The 20,015-nt window shown below is 44.5% G+C and overlaps 1 protein-coding gene and 1 long non-coding RNA gene across 6 annotated transcripts in view; one reads left to right on the plus strand and one right to left on the minus strand.

The window, feature by feature from the left end:
- Window positions 1–20,015, minus strand: part of MTSS1 (MTSS I-BAR domain containing 1) — a 178,569-nt gene that overhangs the window by 12,893 nt on the left and 145,661 nt on the right. For all 5 annotated transcript variants that reach the window (XM_009244077.4, XM_054561023.2, XM_054561025.2 and 2 more), the window contains 3 exon segments: window positions 4,741–4,898; window positions 3,432–3,539; window positions 2,023–2,120 (listed from right to left, as the gene is read on the minus strand). In XM_009244077.4, coding sequence (XP_009242352.4) covers window positions 2,023–2,120; window positions 3,432–3,539; window positions 4,741–4,898 — 364 coding nt within the window.
- Window positions 2,116–14,229, plus strand: LOC129047534 (uncharacterized). Its single transcript, XR_008509274.2, has 3 exons — window positions 2,116–3,405; window positions 4,022–5,276; window positions 10,932–14,229. It is a non-coding gene; the product is annotated as an uncharacterized LOC129047534 (long non-coding RNA).

The following is a 20,015-nucleotide window of genomic DNA, read 5'->3' on the forward strand; positions in this document are numbered from 1 at the left end:
CCAGCTGTTTCTGTGTTAAAATATCAGTGGGTCTGGCACAATAGCACACTTGGCAAGAGGCAGGCAGCTTTCAGCGACTAAGGGCAATCAATGCTCAGCTGTTTGCTCTTGAAATGGCACAGTAAACAGGATGTCAAATAATGACACACCCGCTCTGGATTTCTGTCTGCATTCCATCTCCACTCATAAGAAACATGCTCCTGGCCGGGTGCGATGGCTCACGCCTGTAATCCCAACACTTCAGAAGGCCAAAGCAGGTGGATCACCTGAAGTCAGGAGTTCGAGACCAGCCTGGCCAATATGGTGAAACCCCGCCTCTGATAAAAATACAAAAATTAGCCAGGCATGGTGGCAGGCACCTATAATCCCAGCTTCTTGGGAGGCCAAGGCAGGAGAATCGCTTGAACCTGGGGAGGCAGAAGTTGCAGCGAGCTGAGATTGTGCCACTGCACTCCACCTGGACAACAGAACAAGACCCGATCTCAAAAAAAAAAAAAAAAAAAAAAATGCTCCACACTCTGTATAGTAACTTAGATCATAAAAAGCAAAAAACAGACTCCCATGGTCCAAACAAACAGAGCTGAAATAAAAAGGGCAGTTGTAGAGGCACCAGCAGGGATGAAGTAAACAACTAGGGCTGGGATTGGAAAATTCATGGTTTCCACTCCTAAGCCTGCAAGAGACTCTGGTTTGCAAAATCTGGTAGCTAATAAGGTACTCAGGGGCTGTGTGACTGTTCTACACTAGAATTACTTGGTGCAAATGTTCAGACAGACATAGGGGAGCGTGCTGGAGGAAATCGCTGCAGTGAAGAATAAATATCATGATTTTTGCCTTTCCCTTTTAGTCAGCCAGAAGGGGGCAGTTGGGGACCGACAGTAAAGCTCACAGCAACTCCACCCCGGCAGCCTCAGAGTTGCAGATGTCAGTGCAACATGGTTTTCTACTCAAACTAAAATCATAAGGAAGAAAAAAACAGCCACGAAACTTCGTTTTACACTAACGAGAGATTTTTCTTGGCAACAACAACAAAAAGGTCTCTTTCACACACACACACACACGCGCGTGCGCAGACACACACAGTCAACGAAAGACAAGAAACAAACTAATATCTTCAGGGGGCAGAATGTCCAGGATGCAGCATCTTAGGTCTGAACTTCCTGCTAAGTGTATAGTGTACAAGCTCCGCAGTGAAAGGAAATAGGCATCAGCGTGCACCAAAACATCACCATAGACAGATTAAGCAGATCCATCCTGCCCTTTACTCTCAGTGCTAATACACAGGAAGTGGAAACTCATTTGGCCTTGAAAGTTAAATTAAAAGAGTAACAGGACTACTATACCAAGAGAGATAAGTGGTACATCATGCTTCCGTCTTTCAAGGAGAGGAAAATAAACTTTCCTACTCGGCAAGCCAAGAACTGACTTCTAACAGAAAACCGCTAGACAACAGGTTTGCAGATGGCAGAACTATTCCAACAGATTTTGTTCCAATAGGGAACAGTACTAATTAATAGAGGTGTGGTCGTGGTAATGGCGGTGCTAGTAGTAGCAGTGACTGACAGAGCAAGAACTCTATTTACTTTATGAAACCCTGAAACAAAAATATGGGGCGAAATGAGGGCATAAGCCATTGTTACTTCCTTCGTTTGTTCTGGCAACAGTGAGATCAGCCTGTGTAAGAATCAACCCAGGTTCACCATTTTTTAGGCCTTAGAAGGTTTTCACTCTGCTAAACAGGAAAATCAAATGTGATCTCATAGAATGGGAAAATCCCTACAACATACAAGTGAGAGAGAATAAGCTACATCCACGAGTCAAGGGCTAATGGGGTTTTCTTTCTGATCCAAAATTAATCCAGAGACTAAAGAGCAAGACCAAAATAATTACCATTCTTTCAGCTCCTATTTCCTGTTTGAGAATGAGCCATTCTAAGAGATAAGGGACTGGCTCGATTGCTCACATTAGCATAAAGAAAAATGACCCGTCCTGAAAGCAAGAGTGGACCCCAGCTTCACTTACCTGCAGACACTGGACTTTCTGGACATGGTGGTGCTGGGGGAAGAGGGTGGCGTCTGATATGACCAGCTGTAATCAGAACCTTTCAAGTCCAAAATCACCTAAGGGGACAGAGCCAGCTGGGTGAGCGAGGTGCTGAGAAGGGAAGCGTTAGCCATCAAAGCTTAACATCCACCAAAGCATCAAAAGGCTGCCATTGTGGGGGTGGGAATGAAAGGAAAACATGTTAAAAAACAGTTTTTTTTAATTGAAGAGCCACAGTACCAAATCCATCAATGTCATAATCCTTTTACTGAGAAAGTAAAACTATAATTAATAGGGAGAAGGAAAGGAAGGGAAAAGGAAAATCATGAAATATCAGTCGAGAGAGGGAGAAATACAGTGACCAATTAATAATTTATAAGAGCCATTTTTACCCAAGGCTAGAATTTGCAGGATTTTCCTCTTGTAATGCCATAAAGTTAATCATGGTTCCCAGACTTGTTGGTAGCGCATTTTAACCACTTGATATTCAGTGGTCATTTCTGCCCTATTTGACCAGCACTAGAAATTTTAAAGCCTGACAGAATCAAGAACAAGCCAATTCTTTCACCATTATTTCTATATCCGTCTCCCTTGCTTGACAAAGGGCCACATGAGTATAAGGTCCACCTTTCATTCACATAAGAAGCACTCAGTAAATGTTTATTTGTCAAGTGAATGCATGCATGCTCTGGTCTAATAAATATAATTTGATAGAATAGAAAACACGAGCTCCCAAATTTGCCCTCTGAGCCAGCTCTCCAAGGAGACGAAAAGATTGTTACCAAGCACAAAAGCCAGCGTGTGATTCATCAGTTCCCCCAAATATGTCTCTTCCCATAGTGTGCGTGTGATGTGAATTAAATGAATAAAGCATAAAAATGTCATCTTTTTCATAAGATGAGAGAGCTCTCCATGCATTGCTCAATTAGAATGGGAGAAATGGAGAATGGTTGACAATGTCAACCAAAACACACCAGCGATGTGTTCTTAGGAGAGTTGACTTCTAGAGGGCAGATGAACACAGCAATTAAGTGCGTGGGATCTGGAACCTGACCGCTTGGTTCAAATACCAGTTCCACTACCTACTAGCTAGATGAACCTGGCTAAGTGACTCCATCTCTCAGTGCCTCCGCATCCTCCTCTATAAAACAAGCATAATCATGAAGATGAATGGAGGAAGTCAGGCTATGTAAAGAGCTTGGGACAGTGCCTGACACACAATAGGTTCTATGTAACAGCTCGCTATGGTGATTTCATATATTACATCATGAAGGACATGGTGAATATGACTATAATTTAAGACCTGACAAATGCCACAGGAACACTCAGGGCCTTGAGCTTTTACCTCTTTGGTTTGATCCTGTAAGTGCTTAACCCCTGAAGCCTACCTGTTCACTTGAGGAGGGCAGTTTGTGAGGGTCCATGGTCAGGCTTTTTAGATCTTCCGAGATGGTCTGAAGGTGGGTTATTTCCCCTAGCATTGAGATTTCTTCTTCCTGAAGGAAAAGTCATTCATGAAATGTTATTATCTTGAGTGATTCCCTTCATCGCTCTAGTCCAATTGTTTTCATTAGGGTCTCTGTATAACCCTTTCAGTTTTTCAGAAAAGGCACTGATGGGACTGACAAATCTTTGCTGAAGGTACTACATGCCTTTCCTTTTGGGAAATGAGATGGAAAAAGAAATCTGCCATAAAGGAGGAGTGACCTGTGCACAGGGGACAGTGGGGAACACACAGGCCTCCCTCCCAGGGCCTGGGGGACTGCCAGGCCTGCTCAGATGGTCTGACTGTGTGTTCCCACGGGATCCTGCAGCACAGCCCTCTTCACACTGTGGCCCTTTTCTGAAGTTGCTTAGCTTCAATGGATGACACAACTTGGAGATATTTTGGTCCAGATCTTTGTGACAGTGCCTGTGTGTTCAACAGAGGCTAACTTTTCCCCTTCTTTCTTATGCTTTTCCACCAACTTAATAAAAGACAAGTAAGACAGGAGCTGGGGACCATGGAAGAAACATCTCATGTGCTTTATCAAAGTGCCAAGTTGGGACTATGGGGCCAGGCTAGAATGATCCATGGAAAAGTTCTATGCTCAGAGGAACAACTCAAATTCAGACATTTTGCTAGGGCTAAGGGAAATGAGCTGGTACCTTCGAATCAGCTTCCAGAATGCCTACAGTGCAAGTTCTCAATTACGGCATGCAAATGATTTCCTTAAAAATTAAGTCTAAATTTATTCATTGAGGCTCTTGGATATTCATCTCACGGTCACCCCTTGGTACTCGACTTCAACAGTGAGTCTCAAAACCACCTGGAGTGCTTCTTTAAAACACAGACAACTGGGTCCCCACCCCCAGAGGTTTGGACTTGGTGGGTCTGGGTTGGGCCCAAGAACTTGCATTTCTAGCCAGTTCCCACGTGATGCTGCTGACCTGGGGACCTCACTTTGAGAACCACTCTGCTGAGCCTTCTTGACTTGGTGAGACAAAGTAACGTGGAACAAGTGGTACTAGAACAGTGAATGAGGAGTGAGCTACGTGGCCATCAGCTTGCACTGAATCACTGGTCTGTACAAGAGATTCCACCATCGTGATTCCTGACAGTAGATTCTCCATGACTCAACAGTGGATGGATAAAATTAGAAGGAAGCCACCTCCACACCAGCAGTTTAAACCTTCTGGAGTTTTCCATTAACTTACAATCACTGGCCGCAGCATAGAGATGAAGGTGCAGAATCGGCCACGTTCTTCAATCAAAGCCTTCCGGACGGCCTGCTTTTCTGTTTCTTCCAATAAGAGATACTTATCATTGACATCTTGGAGAGCACTGTCCAACTGAGGCTGGATATCACCTCTCCCTGCACAAAACAGAGACCCAAGCACGGCTTGCTGAAACACCAGCTTCTGGAACGAGTGCCCCTCCTCCCTGGGGTCCTTGCTGGAGTCAAAACCACAATTTTCCAGGATGTAAAAAAAGTATTTATTCATGCCCCAAAAGGATTTAAGGTGGCTGTTTTTCTAGGACCAGCCATTTCCAATTTCCAATGCCCAAAGGGCACATTTAGCCTGGCTTATTCCTGACAAGGAAAATTTCCTGGGGCAACCCTTTATGACTTGCCTTCTCACACTGCACAACCCCCACCAACTCTTCTGCCAACACAACCCTGGAACACAGAGCCAGACAGCATTCTTTCCTTTCAGAACATTCTGAAGAGGCTAAGAGATGTGGAAACAAGGTAAGAGCCTGTGGGTGTTTCCAAAAACGGGCAAGAGCTGGCTTTGTTGGGTCAATCTCAATCAAAGAGCCTCTGTCTGGATAGAAGGGTCTGCTCCTAAAGACAAAGGTGGCAAGCATCTGCTCTCCTGGCTCTGGGGGCCCATGGGAATCCTTGGCAGTTACTTTGACTCTCTAGTGGACAGTCTTGAATGCTCTTGCTGTAGAACAAGCCCAGTAACAACAAGACCTCCAGACAGGTCTCTGCTGATGAAAAACTGAAAGTGGGGTCTATGCGGAGCCTGGCCCATGTTCAGGAATTATCTGGCCAGGTCCACAGACCCCAGTTAGGTGCAGGCAACCATTTCTGGAATTTAAGACAGGGTGTTAATCTTTTGAATGACTAACACATGGTCAGCAAACCATCTTTGCAAATAAAGTTTTATTAGAACACAGCCACATCCATTTATTTACCATATTGCCTGTACCAGTTCTCCCTACAATGGCAGAGTAGTGTGACACAGGGTATGGCCCCCAGACCATGGCCTCTTGCAAAAGAAGCCTGCTGCCCTAAAAGATAAACATGGACCAACAGGCACTGTGTCCAAAGAAGCAGCTACTACAAATCTGATCTGTAGGTGGGGACAGCAGGGTGACAGCAGGGAACCACCAGCTCATGAGCTTCCACCCTGGGCTGCCTATGCAGGGGCCTCACCTATCACTCGAACCAGAGAGATAATTTCTAAACTTCTTCAGGGCAGGATTTTGGTCTTTCCCAGCACAGCCCCTGGTACAATGTCATGTGTGTCTACAGCAGGTGCTTGATAAATGTCTGTTTAATAGTTTCAACACAAAATGTTAGAGCTGGAAGGGGTTATCCAGTTGGGCCAATCTGCTCATGTTTCAATGGAGACCAAGTCCTAGAGAAGTCAAGGGACTCATCTAAGGTCACAGAAAGAATGGCACAGAGGCAGGGTTGAGCAACACTGCCTAATTCCCTTAACAATGAACCTATTCTCTGCCCCATCGCCTTGTAGGAAGGGCCCTGCAGTTTCCATCTATCCCTCTTAGTGATGTAGAGAACATTAAATGCAATGAACTATTTGGTCTGAAGAAAGAAAGGGTCAGGGAAAATTGCCTTGGATGTAGGAACATATTCTGTATTTTTTGCTCATAAGCAGAGGAGAAAGTTTAATTTGGAGCAAGAGGCAATCAGGCTTAAAGCACATCCCAATAGAAAAGGTAGTCAGATTTTAGTAAGGAAAAGTCACTTCTCAGACAGGGAATAAGTTCTAAGTTAGCACATAATGAGAAAATTATAGTCAAAGATCACCCTTGAAAATGCCTTAGATGGCCAGTAAATACAGTATGGACAGCTTTGTGTATATAACTCTCATCAGTCAAGTGAGTACAAATGTGTAGATAGTATGTATCTCAGTCCACGGAGGGGTGCTACCCAACGATTACGCTATACTGGCCCCTCCTCTGTGGTTTTGCTTTCCAAAGTTTCAGCTACCCATGGTGTGGTAAAATAAGGTATTTTGAAAGAGAGAAAGAGACTACATTCACATGACTTTTATTACAGTATATTGTTATAATTGTTCTATTATTACTGTTGTTAATCTCTTACTGTGCCTAAATTATGTATTAAACTTTACCATAGACATGTATGCATGGGAAAAACCACAGTATATGTAAGGTTCGGTACTATCTGCAGTTTTAGGCATCCACGGGGGGTCTTGGAACGTATTTCCTGAGGAGAAGGGGGAACTACTATATGTAAGAAATTTGCTGCTTGAGAAGTCTCTGCATAATTTTCTCCTTTTTGGAGACAGAGTCTTGCTCTGTCATTCAGGCTGGAGTGCAGTGGAATGATCATAGCTCATTGCAGCCTCAGCCTCTTAAGCAGCTGGGACTACCAGCGTGCACCACCATGCCCAGCTAGTTTTTCAATTTTTTTGTAAAGATTGGGTCTTGCTTTATTGGCCAGACGCTCTTGAACTCCTGGCCTCAAGTGATCCTCCCACCTCAGCCTCCCAAAGTGCTGAGATTACAGACATGAGCCACAGCGCCTGGGTGTTTCAGCATATTTTCAAGGTGACCCACTCCCCTATTCTTCCATGTAGTCACTACCTCCACCCCTCAGAATAATTCTTTACCATGCCTTCAATTTCTTCCTCGAGGATGTAGGAGTAATCACCACCATACATTAGTCCAGCCACTGAGCCACTGGTTTCATGTGTTTTTAGTAGACAAGAAACCTGTAAAAACATTCTCCCATTCTCTCCGGGAATTTGCCTCAGGGCAGGTGCTCTGTTCACAGAGACCCACCACCTGTGGACAAAGGCTTACAGAGGGAAGGCTGGGTGTCACCAGCACTATGAAAACTGTGAGTTTTCTCTTCTATTTTAAAATGCTGGCTAGTGCAAAATTAATCCACATATACTTAATGTGTGTATGATACGAGTCCACCAGCAGGGAAGCTCTGGAAAGCTGTAAACCCTTGCTTTTCCTCTGCAACCAGCCAAATAGCATGGCCAATTGTGGGCCTTGTTGGGCCACATGACTCAGGGCTGGTCTACAGGGTTACTTCTAGTCTCTCGATCTATTCTATGATATTCTAATAACAAAACACAGAGGGCTGCAGACCACCTCAGAATGTTCTCATTCTACTCTTGTGTAGAATGCATTCATGGGTTCTGCCCCCATGGGACTGAATCCTACTCTCATGTAGGACGGTGAACAGAAGTCGGGAGACACCAGATTGAGACACATCGTGTTTGACCAAACGTGCTCGGTGGGCTTTGATTATGGTAGCAATTTAAAAAAATAACAGCCTATGAGGCTGGGAACGGTGGCTCATGCCTCTAATCCCAGCACTTTGGGAGGCCGCAGCGGGCAGATCATGAGATCAGGAGTTCGAGACCAGCCTGGCCAATATGGTGAAACCCCGTCTCTACTAAAAGTACAAAAATTAGCTGGGCGTGGTGGCACATGCCTGTAGTCCCAGCTACTGGGGAGGCTGAGGCAGAAGAATTGCTTGAACCTGGGAGGGGGAGGTTGCAGTAAGCTGAGATCATGTCACTGCACTCCAGCCTGGGCGACAGAGCAAGACTCCATCTAAAATAAATAAATAAAATAAAATAAAAAAATAACAGCCTATGATTGTCAGAAATTGGAAAAATGTATGTTTACTTCCTTTCATAAGTTATAAGGCACATGTCTATCCATAATTAATAATGCTGACTTTAAAAAATATATCTACATAGGAAAGAAAAAAAGGCCACAGAACCCAGTGTTATCTAATTTGGAAAATATAAATTTAAGTTATCCTATGATTATAGCAAAGTTATTTTAAATATGTATTATAATTAAAGGACTCTCAAATTGTAGCATTCTAAAATAAGTATACTCTGTAAAGATTGCTATAATTATAGTCAGGACATTTCCATTCAGGATAGATGATAAGCTAAAACTACAATGTTTATTTATTAAATTCATTAATACAACATGTAATTATATTTATTAAAAAAACTGTGAAAGAAATTATTTCATGTCCCAGTTGGATATACTGGTTTTAAGATAGAGTGATCTTTTGAGGTCCACAAATTCAGAGAGTTGTGTTGGTACTGATTTAATATATACAAAAGCCCATTCACTTCACTCCCATCGGCAGTGTTAGGAGAGTCACCACTGACTCCTTGAGCACTGGTCCTGGCTATTCCAGCTCCCACGGACTTGACTCCATCCTCTTGTCTCACCTCTGCTACCTCCACCCTCACTGGGCCATCCCGATCTCTCACCTGAACGGATGCCAACAGCCCCTAATGTCTCACCCCAGACTGCACTTGGACTAGCTCGCCCAGAGCAGCCCTAGGTTACTTTCTTTCTTTTCTTTCTGAGACAGAGTCTCGCTCTGTTGCCCAGGCTGGAGTGCAGTGGTGTGATCTCAGCTCACTGCAACCTCCGCCTGCCAGGTTCAAGAGATTCTCTGGCCTTAGCCACCCAAGTAGCTGGGATTACAGGTGTGTACCACCATGCCCAGCTAATTTTTGTATTTTTAGTAGAGACAGGATTTCACCACGTCGGCCAGGCTGGTCTTGAACCCCTGACCTCAAGTGATCCACCTGCCTCGGCCTCCCAAAGTGCTGGGATTACAGGCATGAGCCACCACACCCGGCCGTGGATTACTTTCAAAATGCAAATATTCTCACTGCTTTTCAACAGCTCCCATTGCTCTCAAGGAAAGTCCAATGTCCTTAACATGGCCTGCCCTGCAAGGCATGAAAGGTCATTGCCTGTCTACCTCATAGCCTCAGCCTTTGTGGGCCATTCTCTCCCTCTCTCCTCTCCCTCTCATCCTCCAGGGCCTGGGCCCCTTCCCATCTTCACTCCGCTGTCCCTCTGCTACATTCCTAACACCTTTTATCCTACAGGTCTCGCTTAATTCTCGATCCTTCAGAGAATCCTGCCGTGAACTTTCTCCCCAGATTAGGCTTCTCTTACTTGATCTCTGAAATCCCTTATACTTATTCACAGCACTACCCCCGGTTTGAATTTCATCTTTATTTCTCTAGTTATTTGATTGACGTCAGTCTCCCCTAGTCAGGGGGCAGTCCCACGGGGGCAGAACCCATGAATGCTTTTGCTCAGTACTGTATCTCCTCAGTCAGCACACTTGCCTGGAAGGCGGCAGGTGTTCAAATGTTTGTAAATGAATCAAGCACTGATACAACTTGACCAAGTTTGCTCACTGGCCTCAACCATCATGCCCTTAAATGGCCTAATGCTTCAGAACTACCCAATTCCAGGACTATCAAGCAGCCAAGAGGAGGAGGGAGGGGGTGCCTTAGATGGGCTTCCCAGACAAAATTCTTGAGCAAAGAATTGCTTTCAGCTTTCTTCTGTAATATCTTAGGCATCTTCAGTCTTGAGTTTTTTTTTTTTTTCCTGGTGCTAGTTTCCAGGTCTTGTGTATTCACGCTGGGGAATTCTGATGAACAGCAGCCAGGAGCCCCTTATCCCCCCACCCCAGGGGAAATGATGATGATTCTCTTTGCAGAAAATGTTCCTGGGGCAAAGCATTGCGAATGCATCATGTCATGGGCCAAGGCAGCACCCCTAAAGAAGGAAGGAATTTTTTTTTTTTTTTGAGACAGAGTCTCACTCTGTTGCCTAGGCTGGAGTGCAGCGGCACAATCTCAGCTCACTGCAACCTCTGCCTCCTGGGTTCAAGACAGTACATCCGACTAATTTTTGTATTTTTTGTAGAGACAGGGTTTTACCATGTTGGCCAGGCTGGTCTCGAACTCCTGACCTTAAGTGACCTGCCTGCCTCGGCCTCCCAAAGTGCTGGGATTACAGTGTGAGCCACCACACCCGGCCACAGAAGGAAGGAATTTTTAAGTGAGGAAACTTTACAGAGTTTTCTGGAATGAAATAAAGATCCTGTATCAACTTCAACACCTGCATTTTATTTTCCTTAATCATTACATAACACATTCAAGGCAGGAATGAATATCCCTTTTGATAGATGGGGAAACTGAGACTGAGGGAGGCAAAGTGGTGTGCACAGGGCCACAATCATGAGCACTAAGCTAGCCACGGGTACAGCTAGAATCCAGCCCCAAGTCTTTCTCATTCTGAAGATGAGGTTCTTTGTGTTTCCTACTCACAGCAAACATGAATGCTGGGAACAAGCCGCCAGGGAGCTAAACAGCTGATCAAAAAGCCAGTGAAATGTGATTGGTGTTATCTGTACTGGCCCAGCCTCTTCACACACAAGCTGCACTCACATGGCAAGCTTCATGGCTAAACAAGCTAGCGGCTGTTCTCTGGCAAAGGGCCCTCCAATGGGGAAGAGCAAACCCAGGATACGCTGGGCCAAGAATGCTGCCAGGAATCAGCAAAACACCCCAAGTCCTTTCTTTCTTCGGAGAGAGGTGAATGGAGAAGCCATTAGAATCCTGCAAAATGACTTTCACCGCCCCTGACTCACACAAATTCATTCTAAGATATTTCATTCTAAGACAGCCACTTTCCCCCATTTTTACACCTCACCAATCAGGGTGTGTCTTACAATCAATGGTGTGTTACAGTTTAATCGGTAGGTTTTTTTTTTTTCCTTTCTTAGTGGTCTGGAAAATAATGGTGCATCTGACAATTGCTCGTATCCCAGAGTCAAATGAAACATGGGATATAAATACTAAAATACAAAATATAAATCCAGAAATGGACATGCAAGGTGACACTGGAGATTAGAATTTGGAATGAAAAATTCTGTCTTCCCAGCAAAAGGAGGCTATCCTCATTATCCCTTTATAAGTCATCTTCTACTCTTAATAACCCACAGTGGGTTTTGACTGATTCCCAAAAGAAAAATCCAACCTGAAATCAAAAGATAGATGTGATTAGATAAGACTGAAGGCTTTTAGCCTTAAAATTTTTCAAACAAACTCAATTTCTGTTATTTTTCAACCTACTGTGCCCCCGTTTCCCTTTACCTGTGGGATGTAAATAATAACAGTATCGAACTCACAGGGCTGCTGGGAGGGGAAATGAACTAATCCACATGAAGCGTTCAGAACAACACCCAGCAGGTGCTGAGCACTCACTAAATGTCAGGCACTATCAGCTGCCACCACGGCATCTCTGAAGTTGTCCTTCTGACACTGGGTAGTTTAGCAGGTGATAGTATGCAGGGTAGGGTGGGGTTTTTTTTTGTTTTGTTTGTTTGTTTTTTAAAGAGAGCTTTCAGTTCAAGGTCCTTTTTGATGTAAGAAAATGCAAAAGATCCCATGATTCTTTCACTACAAGTAAGAGTTTTATCATCAAGATTCTTCACTGGTCCCTGGGCAATCAGTTGTTTATCAAAGCAAAGGATAAAAAGAGACATTTCAGAGAACAACTAGAAAATGTCCCAGGCCAACCTGCAGCTCACCATCCAGAGTGTCTCCAACAGAGCATCCTCACGGCTCCAAAATGCTTCTTCCTTTGTGGTTAAAGAAATACTCCACCATCTGCCAACCTGACAACCGGATCCAGAAATTTACCATTGCCTTCAACTCTTCCTTCTTTCATTTGCATTTCTCCTAAGTAGCTCTTGAATCCACCTGTCTTCCTCTCTATCTCTGTGGTCACTTTCCTGAGCCCAGGCCACCATCATCTGTCACCCAGACAACAACCGCCACTTACTAACTGGATGTCCAGTTAAGCCACAGTCTAATCCAAATACACACTGTCACAGTGGAATTATCTAGAAGCCAAAAAGGCTTCAAGGGCTTCAGTAGAGTCCTGAACATCTTTAATGTAGTAAACAAGGCTACAATCTGCATTCTTTATAAGAAGCCAGTCATTGTAAATATGGTGCTTTCCTGTGTTCTGCAAGTCCTTCTAGAGAATTATTAAACTTGATGGGTGAGGGGGTCATAGAAAATCCCAAATTTGTGGTCAGCTGGGCAGAAGTGTGAGGAATCTGAGGACCCCACTTGTGGCTGATGATTGAATTTGGGGCAGTCTCACGGGACTGAACTCTTAGCTTGTGGGGTCTACACTAACACTAGGTAGTGTCATAACTGAATAGGACAGCCAGCTGCGGTCAGAGAATTGATGTTGGAATATAAATGCATTCTTCGTTCTGGGGAGAGCTTGAGTGTAGATGCTACTTTTACCTCCTTAGCAGCTAACAGAGTCTAGCACAGAGGAGGCTTGTCATACCCCTTTCCTGAATGAATTAATGAAAGAACAAACTAATAAATGGAGGCTGGAGTGTTTTGCAGGACTCATCTGCAGCAGTCAAGGATGTTTATGAATGGAAGAATGGCACCAGGTGTGAATCAATTAGTCCTATGAAAACCATAAAGGGCTGATGGGTTGCAACTCAAGAGAGGCAGCAACTGCTTCCCCACCCTGCCATTCTGTCAGGCTTTGCCCATCCCGTTGGTGTTCTCTAGGGAGATGAAAACCATATTATGAAAGGAATAAATATTTCAAGGAAGTTGTCTGTTTCTTTCTCTGCTGTTTTGTATTTGGTCAAAAATTAACGCTAAGAAAAATACTCAGCTCTTGGTGTGCCTCCATACTCTACATACCTCTCCCCTGCCCCTAAATGCAGCCACAGGGAAGTCAGGTGCACTGCACCTTAACAGTCCTATTGTGTACAGGCATACCCAGGGCATTCTGAGACCAGAGTCATGGGCAAGGCACTCAAGGAGTTGTGTCTACGTGAGGTTTTACTGGAGACAAGCTTTGCAAAGGAAGAGTTCACAGCTCTAGGCTTCTGGTGGATCTGTCTGGCTTGTGTTTACCTAGAATCCTCAGTTATAAAATACATCTAATAAACAGCCCGGCCTCTGAAGGTTACATGCATTCACCTGAAATGCAACATCTCTTTGCAGTAGATTTATTTTCTTTTCTTTTGGAGACAGGGTCTCACTCTGTCGCCCAGACTGGAGTGCAGTGGAGCGATCTCGGCTCACTGCAACCTCCGCCTCCCAGGTTTAAGCAATTCTTCTGCCTCAGCATCCCAAGTCGCTGAGAATACAGGTGCATGCCACCACACCCAGCTAACTTTTGTATTTTTAGTAGAGATAGGGTTTCGCCATGATGGCCAGGCTGGTCTCAGACTCATGACCTCAAGTGATCCTCCCGCCTCGGCCTCCCAAAGTGCTGGGATTACAGGCATGAGCCACTGTGCCCGGCCTTGCAGGAGATTTCTGAGTTAAATTCAGACATCTATGGATTCAGGTCAGGGGCAGCTTTCTGATTGTCACAATAGGTCTAAGGGTAAAATTCTACCACCCCTGCTTCCACCCAGACAGAAGGGGTCTGGCTGTGCCTACATTCTGTACTTCCTCATCAGCCCTTCTAAGCCCTGGGCTTGGCCTCGGAGAACTGGCTGGAACCATCCCACCGTCTGCTCCTTGTTCTTCCTCCTCACTCCACTGACATCCCTGTGGGAAGGAGAGCTCCTAGTACTATCCCTCTTCAAAAATCAACGGGCGTGGGGTTGCAGGGAATCTAGACCGATTCAATTTTTACCATAGAGGCAGAGCCATTGATCCATTGACTGCAGGTCTCAGGGTCATTCTGAGAGTGCTTTCTGCTGGTTTTGTAAACATAAGAAACATTCCTGTGGGTGAGTGCATAGGCTGGATACGGCTGGGGGATGAGCCTAGGGGAACCACTGTGCCTAGGGGGAAGGATTCACATTTCACAGGCTTTTTCCAAGAAAGGAAGAATGATGTGGAGAGGCATTTGGGGTCCACTTTGGAGTCTGATCAGAATTGAGGCCCAGTGATTGAACCATCCTGGAGGCAGGTCAGTGTGGGGTGGGGAGACGCGGTCCAGGAAGCCAGAGGCCGAGTAGCCAAGGGTCACTATGATTCTCTATGCACACAGTCCACCCTTGGTGGGATGACAGCCCTGCCTCAAGGCTGTCCCTGGAGCATCACACACACAGTGTGACACGTCTACCCTTCACCACTGTTGCTGGTGCTCCTTTCTAAATGACAAGAGCCATGTGTTGGTGCATGCTGTCCTCTCTACCTTGAATATCCCCTCCTCATTCTTTAATAGCTGACCCCTCATGCTCCTCATTATCACTACCCTACCCCCAGGCTTAGCGAGACTCCTTCCTCTCTGCCGCCAGGTTACACCTTTTGCTTATATTCATCCCAGCACTGGCCGGCAGGGTGGCTCACACCTGTAATCCCAGTACTTTGGGAGGCCAAGGCAAGAGGATCACCTGAGGTCAGGAGTTCAAGACCATTCTGGCTAACATGGCAAAACCCCGTCTCTACTAAAAATAGAAAAATTTGCCAGGTGTGGGGGCAGGCACTTGTAATCCCAGCTACTTGGGAGGCTGAGGCTGGAGAATTGCTTGAACCCGGGAGGTGGACGTTGCAGTGAGCCGAGATTGTGTCACTGATCTTGATGGGGTTTTGCCATGTTGGCCAGGCTGGTCTCGAACTCCTGACCTCAGGTGATCTGCCTGCCTCAGCCTCCCAAAGTGCTGGGATTACAGGCGTGCACCACCACGCCAACGCGCCCGGCCAAGCCAATTCTTAAAAATAATTAAAGAATTATTCTTTTCTCTCTGTATAAATATTTTAAACATTTATGAGAGCTACAAATCATAGAGCTTTTCTTGTGTCTTTATACCCAAATTCACTGTGGCTTTGCCTATGAACCAGCCCCTATAAGAGAAAAAATTAAAGGGGGTTGCAGAGATTTCTCTTTGAAAGATAAGCAGAATCTTTAGAACTTACAAAAAGTCAAAAGGCTATACAGTTTCTTTTCATTCCAAACTGACCTCCCATCATTTCAAATAAATAAAATGCTCTATTTACTCCATGAACTGACTCATGCCAGGCTCTCGGCAAAGGTTCCAGTAAAACTCAAGACTCAAGGGACTGTGTCCCCAAAAGGCTATGTACTATATGACTCCATTTGTATAAGATGTCCAGAATAGGCAAATCCAGAGACAGAAGGCAGATGAGTGGTTGTCAGGGTCAGTGTGGGTGGGGAGACTGTGAAACAGGGAGGGACTGCTTAACAGGCATGAGGTGTCTTTCGGGGATAATGAAAATGTTGTGAAATTAGATAGTGGCGATGGTTGCATAACACCATGAATGTACTAAAAGCCACTGAAACTTATACTTTCGAATGGCTAAAATGATAAATTCTGTGATGTGAATTTTACTGCAATAAGCAAAACAGTGGCTGTGTCTTACCTTCCTTCCAAAGGTTTACTAGAAACTGTGCAAGCTGTTTCATAACCACAATGTTGAGAACTGGAAAGGATGATCCTTTTTAAAGTTGGTGAACCACTAGCCCAACATCGCCATGAGGGGAAATAGAGGCAGACGAGTGTCCCCTAAGATAGTGGGCTGTGTCAGCCCCAACCATCAAAGGAGACCTTTGTGCACTGGGTTTGCTGTAAATGACAGAAGCCACTTCAAAAGCCTCTTTGAAGCTGTTCAGTAAAATGCTCAGAGAACACCTGGGCACACTCAAGCAAGATAAACCACACAGACACCTCGCAGACAGACCTCCCAGGACAGAGGGACAGCAACAAGACTCCAAAAGCAACTTGAAGTTTTGGTAGCATGATCATCCACAGAGTGAAGTTCAACATTCAGTCAAGAAGAATCATTCTGATTACTTAATTGGAAGATCTGATACTTCTGAAGTGAAACATTTCACAAACTCTACTGAGATAAGAAATACTTTTGATTTATTTTTTAAAAAATGAATCATTGGTTATGGAAAGAACTATATGGTCTTGCAGAGAGGACAAAGTTAAAGATGTTTTGCAAGCTTAACACAACCAAATCTGATTTGAGAATTATTTTGAGGCTTGCAGCTCTATGTATCAAAACATAGATACATATATACACAGGTATATATGTATGCAAAAATGCTTATTTACTGTGGAAATGACAGTTTAAGTCACTCTGTATTTCTTTTTTCCATGAGTCTAATATTGAATTATGATGATTCAAAGGCTCTCAGAGTGTTGTGCTAACATTGTAAATGGCTAAACATCCAAAAAAGAGAACAATTAAAACACAACGCACACACAATTTTCTTAAAGTTGTGGAAAATTAGGTAGGCACAGTTGATTGTTTTGAGCTGGTAGGAAAACCTGGGCAGCTAGCAGAGGTCTGGACAACCACGGAAAGCCCACAGCAAGGACCACACCGTGAGCAGCCACCAGAGATTTGGGATGGTAGACTTACCAAGAGTGTCCACTGGCGGGGGGGCACACGGTGAGAAAGTGCAGGATACACAATTGACACAAAAAGGAAAATAATAAAGTCAAACTGGTATTCAAGCAGCAGCAGTCTTACCTTTGTTTCATGTGTTAAACAGTCCATGGCTCGCCACCAAATTTTCTATTAGGGCTGATTAAACCCACATCCACATTCCCCTTCTCTGCTTTACTAATATCTTCTTTCCTTCTCATCTAAACAAAACCTTCCCAGTTAGTAATGACCACCCCCAGAGAAGACAGCAAGGATTTTTAAAAAGAGAGATGAAGAATATATACCCAGAAGAAGCCAAGCTTTGGCAAGAAAACCTTTCAAGTGTCATTTACCATCATTTGAAAAATATCTAGGAAATTCCTAGGAAACAAAGCTTAGGGTGGGATGAAAATGGTAAAGAAAAAATTAAAGAGTTTAAAATTGTAGTATAACAGCAAATACTATGCTAGTATAGAACTCTGGGAGTCTGTTTATTACATTTATAACATTGGCTTTGCAGCCTCTAGTGGAAAGTGATAGAGTCAAATATTTAAATGTCAGCTGTGCAGTTAACATACTATAATGTTCCAGTTCTCTCTGTCTCAAGAAAAGTCCCTGCTGGGTGCAGTGGTGTGTGCCTGTAATCCCAGCTACTAGGGAGGCTGAGGCGGGAAGATCCCTGAAGCCCGGGAGTTCGAGGTCAGCCTAGGCCACCTAGTGAGATGCTGACTCAAAAAAAAAAAAAAAAAAATCAAGACTTCTTAGATTTAATGTCGTCATGGTAATAAGCGGAACAATGACCATAATAAGCACCTAATGAATGCTGGCCATTATTATTTTAAAAAATCCCTTATAAACTTTTTGTAGTTACAGATGGAAACAGAAGGCTTTACCAGAATTAATTTTATTTTATTTTATTTTTGAGACAGTCTCCCTCCGTTGCCCAGGCTGGAGTGCAGTGGTGTGATCTTGGCTCATTGCAACCTCCACCTTCCAGGTTCAAGCAATTCTCCTGCCTCAGCCTTCTGAGGAGCTGGGACTACAGGCGCCCGCCACCACGCCCGGCTAATTTTTGTATTTTTAGTAGAGATGGGGTTTCACTATGTTGGCCAGGATGGTCTCCATCTCTTGACCTCATGATGTGCCCACCTCAGCCTCCCAAAGAGCTGGGATTACAGGCATGAGCCACTGCACACAGCCGAGAATTAATTTTTAATTTACATTGATAGTAACATGGGAGTTAAATGAGAATAAGGCTGCTGAGTTCGTATGGTCGGGTGGCACACGTAGGTAGTAAATACAATGTAAAACACCTCTCATTTCTGATGCACTCTCTTACTTTTCCCCACTGGGTCATGGTCAACTCCAAGACCTCCAAGGCAATGAGCTGATATTATGAAGCAGGAAGAGGGCTCAAAAGACACTGTTCAGAGCCCAGGGCTACTGGGTCCGCTCCACGCCATCTCCCCAGCATCCTGCTGCCTCCGTCCCTCCACCTGTCGGCAATGCTGGCTCTGCCCCATGCTCTTGACCCTGTGCATGAGCCCAGAATTTCTCTGAGGGTGAGGACTGGCTAACTCCTTGCCTCGTGTTTACTTCTAGTAGGCATCCGACAAGCTTGCCTTCAAGAAAAACAGGCACACTCATCCACAGCCATAGTATATCCCGAGCTGCTAAAAAATGATTTTGAGATAAAACCTACCAAAGGCAAACCATTGAAAGTTTCTTGATGGAAATATTTAAACACCTTTAGATTACAAACTACCTCTCTATATAGTAAGAAACAGTCAAAGAATGTGATAAAAGGTGGTATCTGCAGAGTAAGAAGGAAAGTGAGCCGCTCACAAAAATCACATCCATGTGTATCTGCCCACATCAAGGATGGTGGTAAAACCATGCTTACACGCACAAAGGCACTTGAAATGCTAAAAGGAGAGTCTGGAGAATTTTTAGATCAAAGATCAGAGTTTTTGAAAAAGGCATGGCAGGAAGCTGCTTGAGAATCTCCTGGAAACGTATTAAAAAGGAAGTGATTATCTGGCTGCTTACGTCAGATTCCATCTATCAGGACAAAAAAAATGTATCCGAAACCTTCATCCATCCGAATGCATGGTGCGTCAAAAGGAACTGCTAACACTTTTACAAACCGAGGGTCCGGGAATCTGCCACTTGAAGGAGATGAAACAGATCCCTCGAGGTTTTCTAGTAGAAAGGGAAATGTCAGCTAACCAGACCCCTAAACAACTGAAAGCCTCAAATAACCAGATTTCTTCCAGCCCTTAAGTGAGTTGTGTTTTCTTCAGTCCATTCTCAGCCATACATATGCCTCCTAGGAGAGCTCTCCATAAAACAGTCCAGTCCGAATGTGACTCTAGTACCTTTCAGAAGGCTGCTTTCATCCCAGAAATATACAAATAGAAACACCTGGTCCAAAACTGCACTTACTGATTTTAGAAAAAAATCTTTATAAAGGATAGAAATAAAAATTATTTTCTGGTGGTATCTTGAAGTAACTAGAAATTCTCTAGAACATTCCAAGCTATGGATCTGACCGATCTCGTGGACCTAAGTCCACCGTGTGGAAAAGACATGGTGCCAGAGACTGCCGGTGTGAGGCTGTGGCTGAGAAGACAGATGCTTCAGAAACCCCTGATCTCAGCCTCCATTCTCTCATCTGTCAGGCCAGTGTGCCCTAAGAAACCACACAACTAAATGCCAATCATTCCCAAGTCCCAGGGCCAGATGCCTCTCTTCATGTTATGCACAGTCCAGCATCCTGTGGGTCCCGAATCTTCCTATCCAGCCTTGATAGGAGCTCATTATCCTGCAGGCAGCCCGAGCCAGTGCTAGGAAGGTCTAATTGCCAGAAATCTCTTTTGATGTTGCACTGCAATCACCCTATCAGTCTTCACCCAGAGGTATAAATTCTGCTAATTGGGCAATGCCAGTGACTTCGAGTGACAGAGGAGGACCAATTCAGCCTCCATGCACAACTTAGATAAAAGGATTATCAC

The sequence above is a fragment of the Pongo abelii genome, chromosome 7 (assembly GCF_028885655.2).
Source record: "Pongo abelii isolate AG06213 chromosome 7, NHGRI_mPonAbe1-v2.0_pri, whole genome shotgun sequence".
Lineage (NCBI taxonomy): Eukaryota > Metazoa > Chordata > Mammalia > Primates > Hominidae > Pongo > Pongo abelii.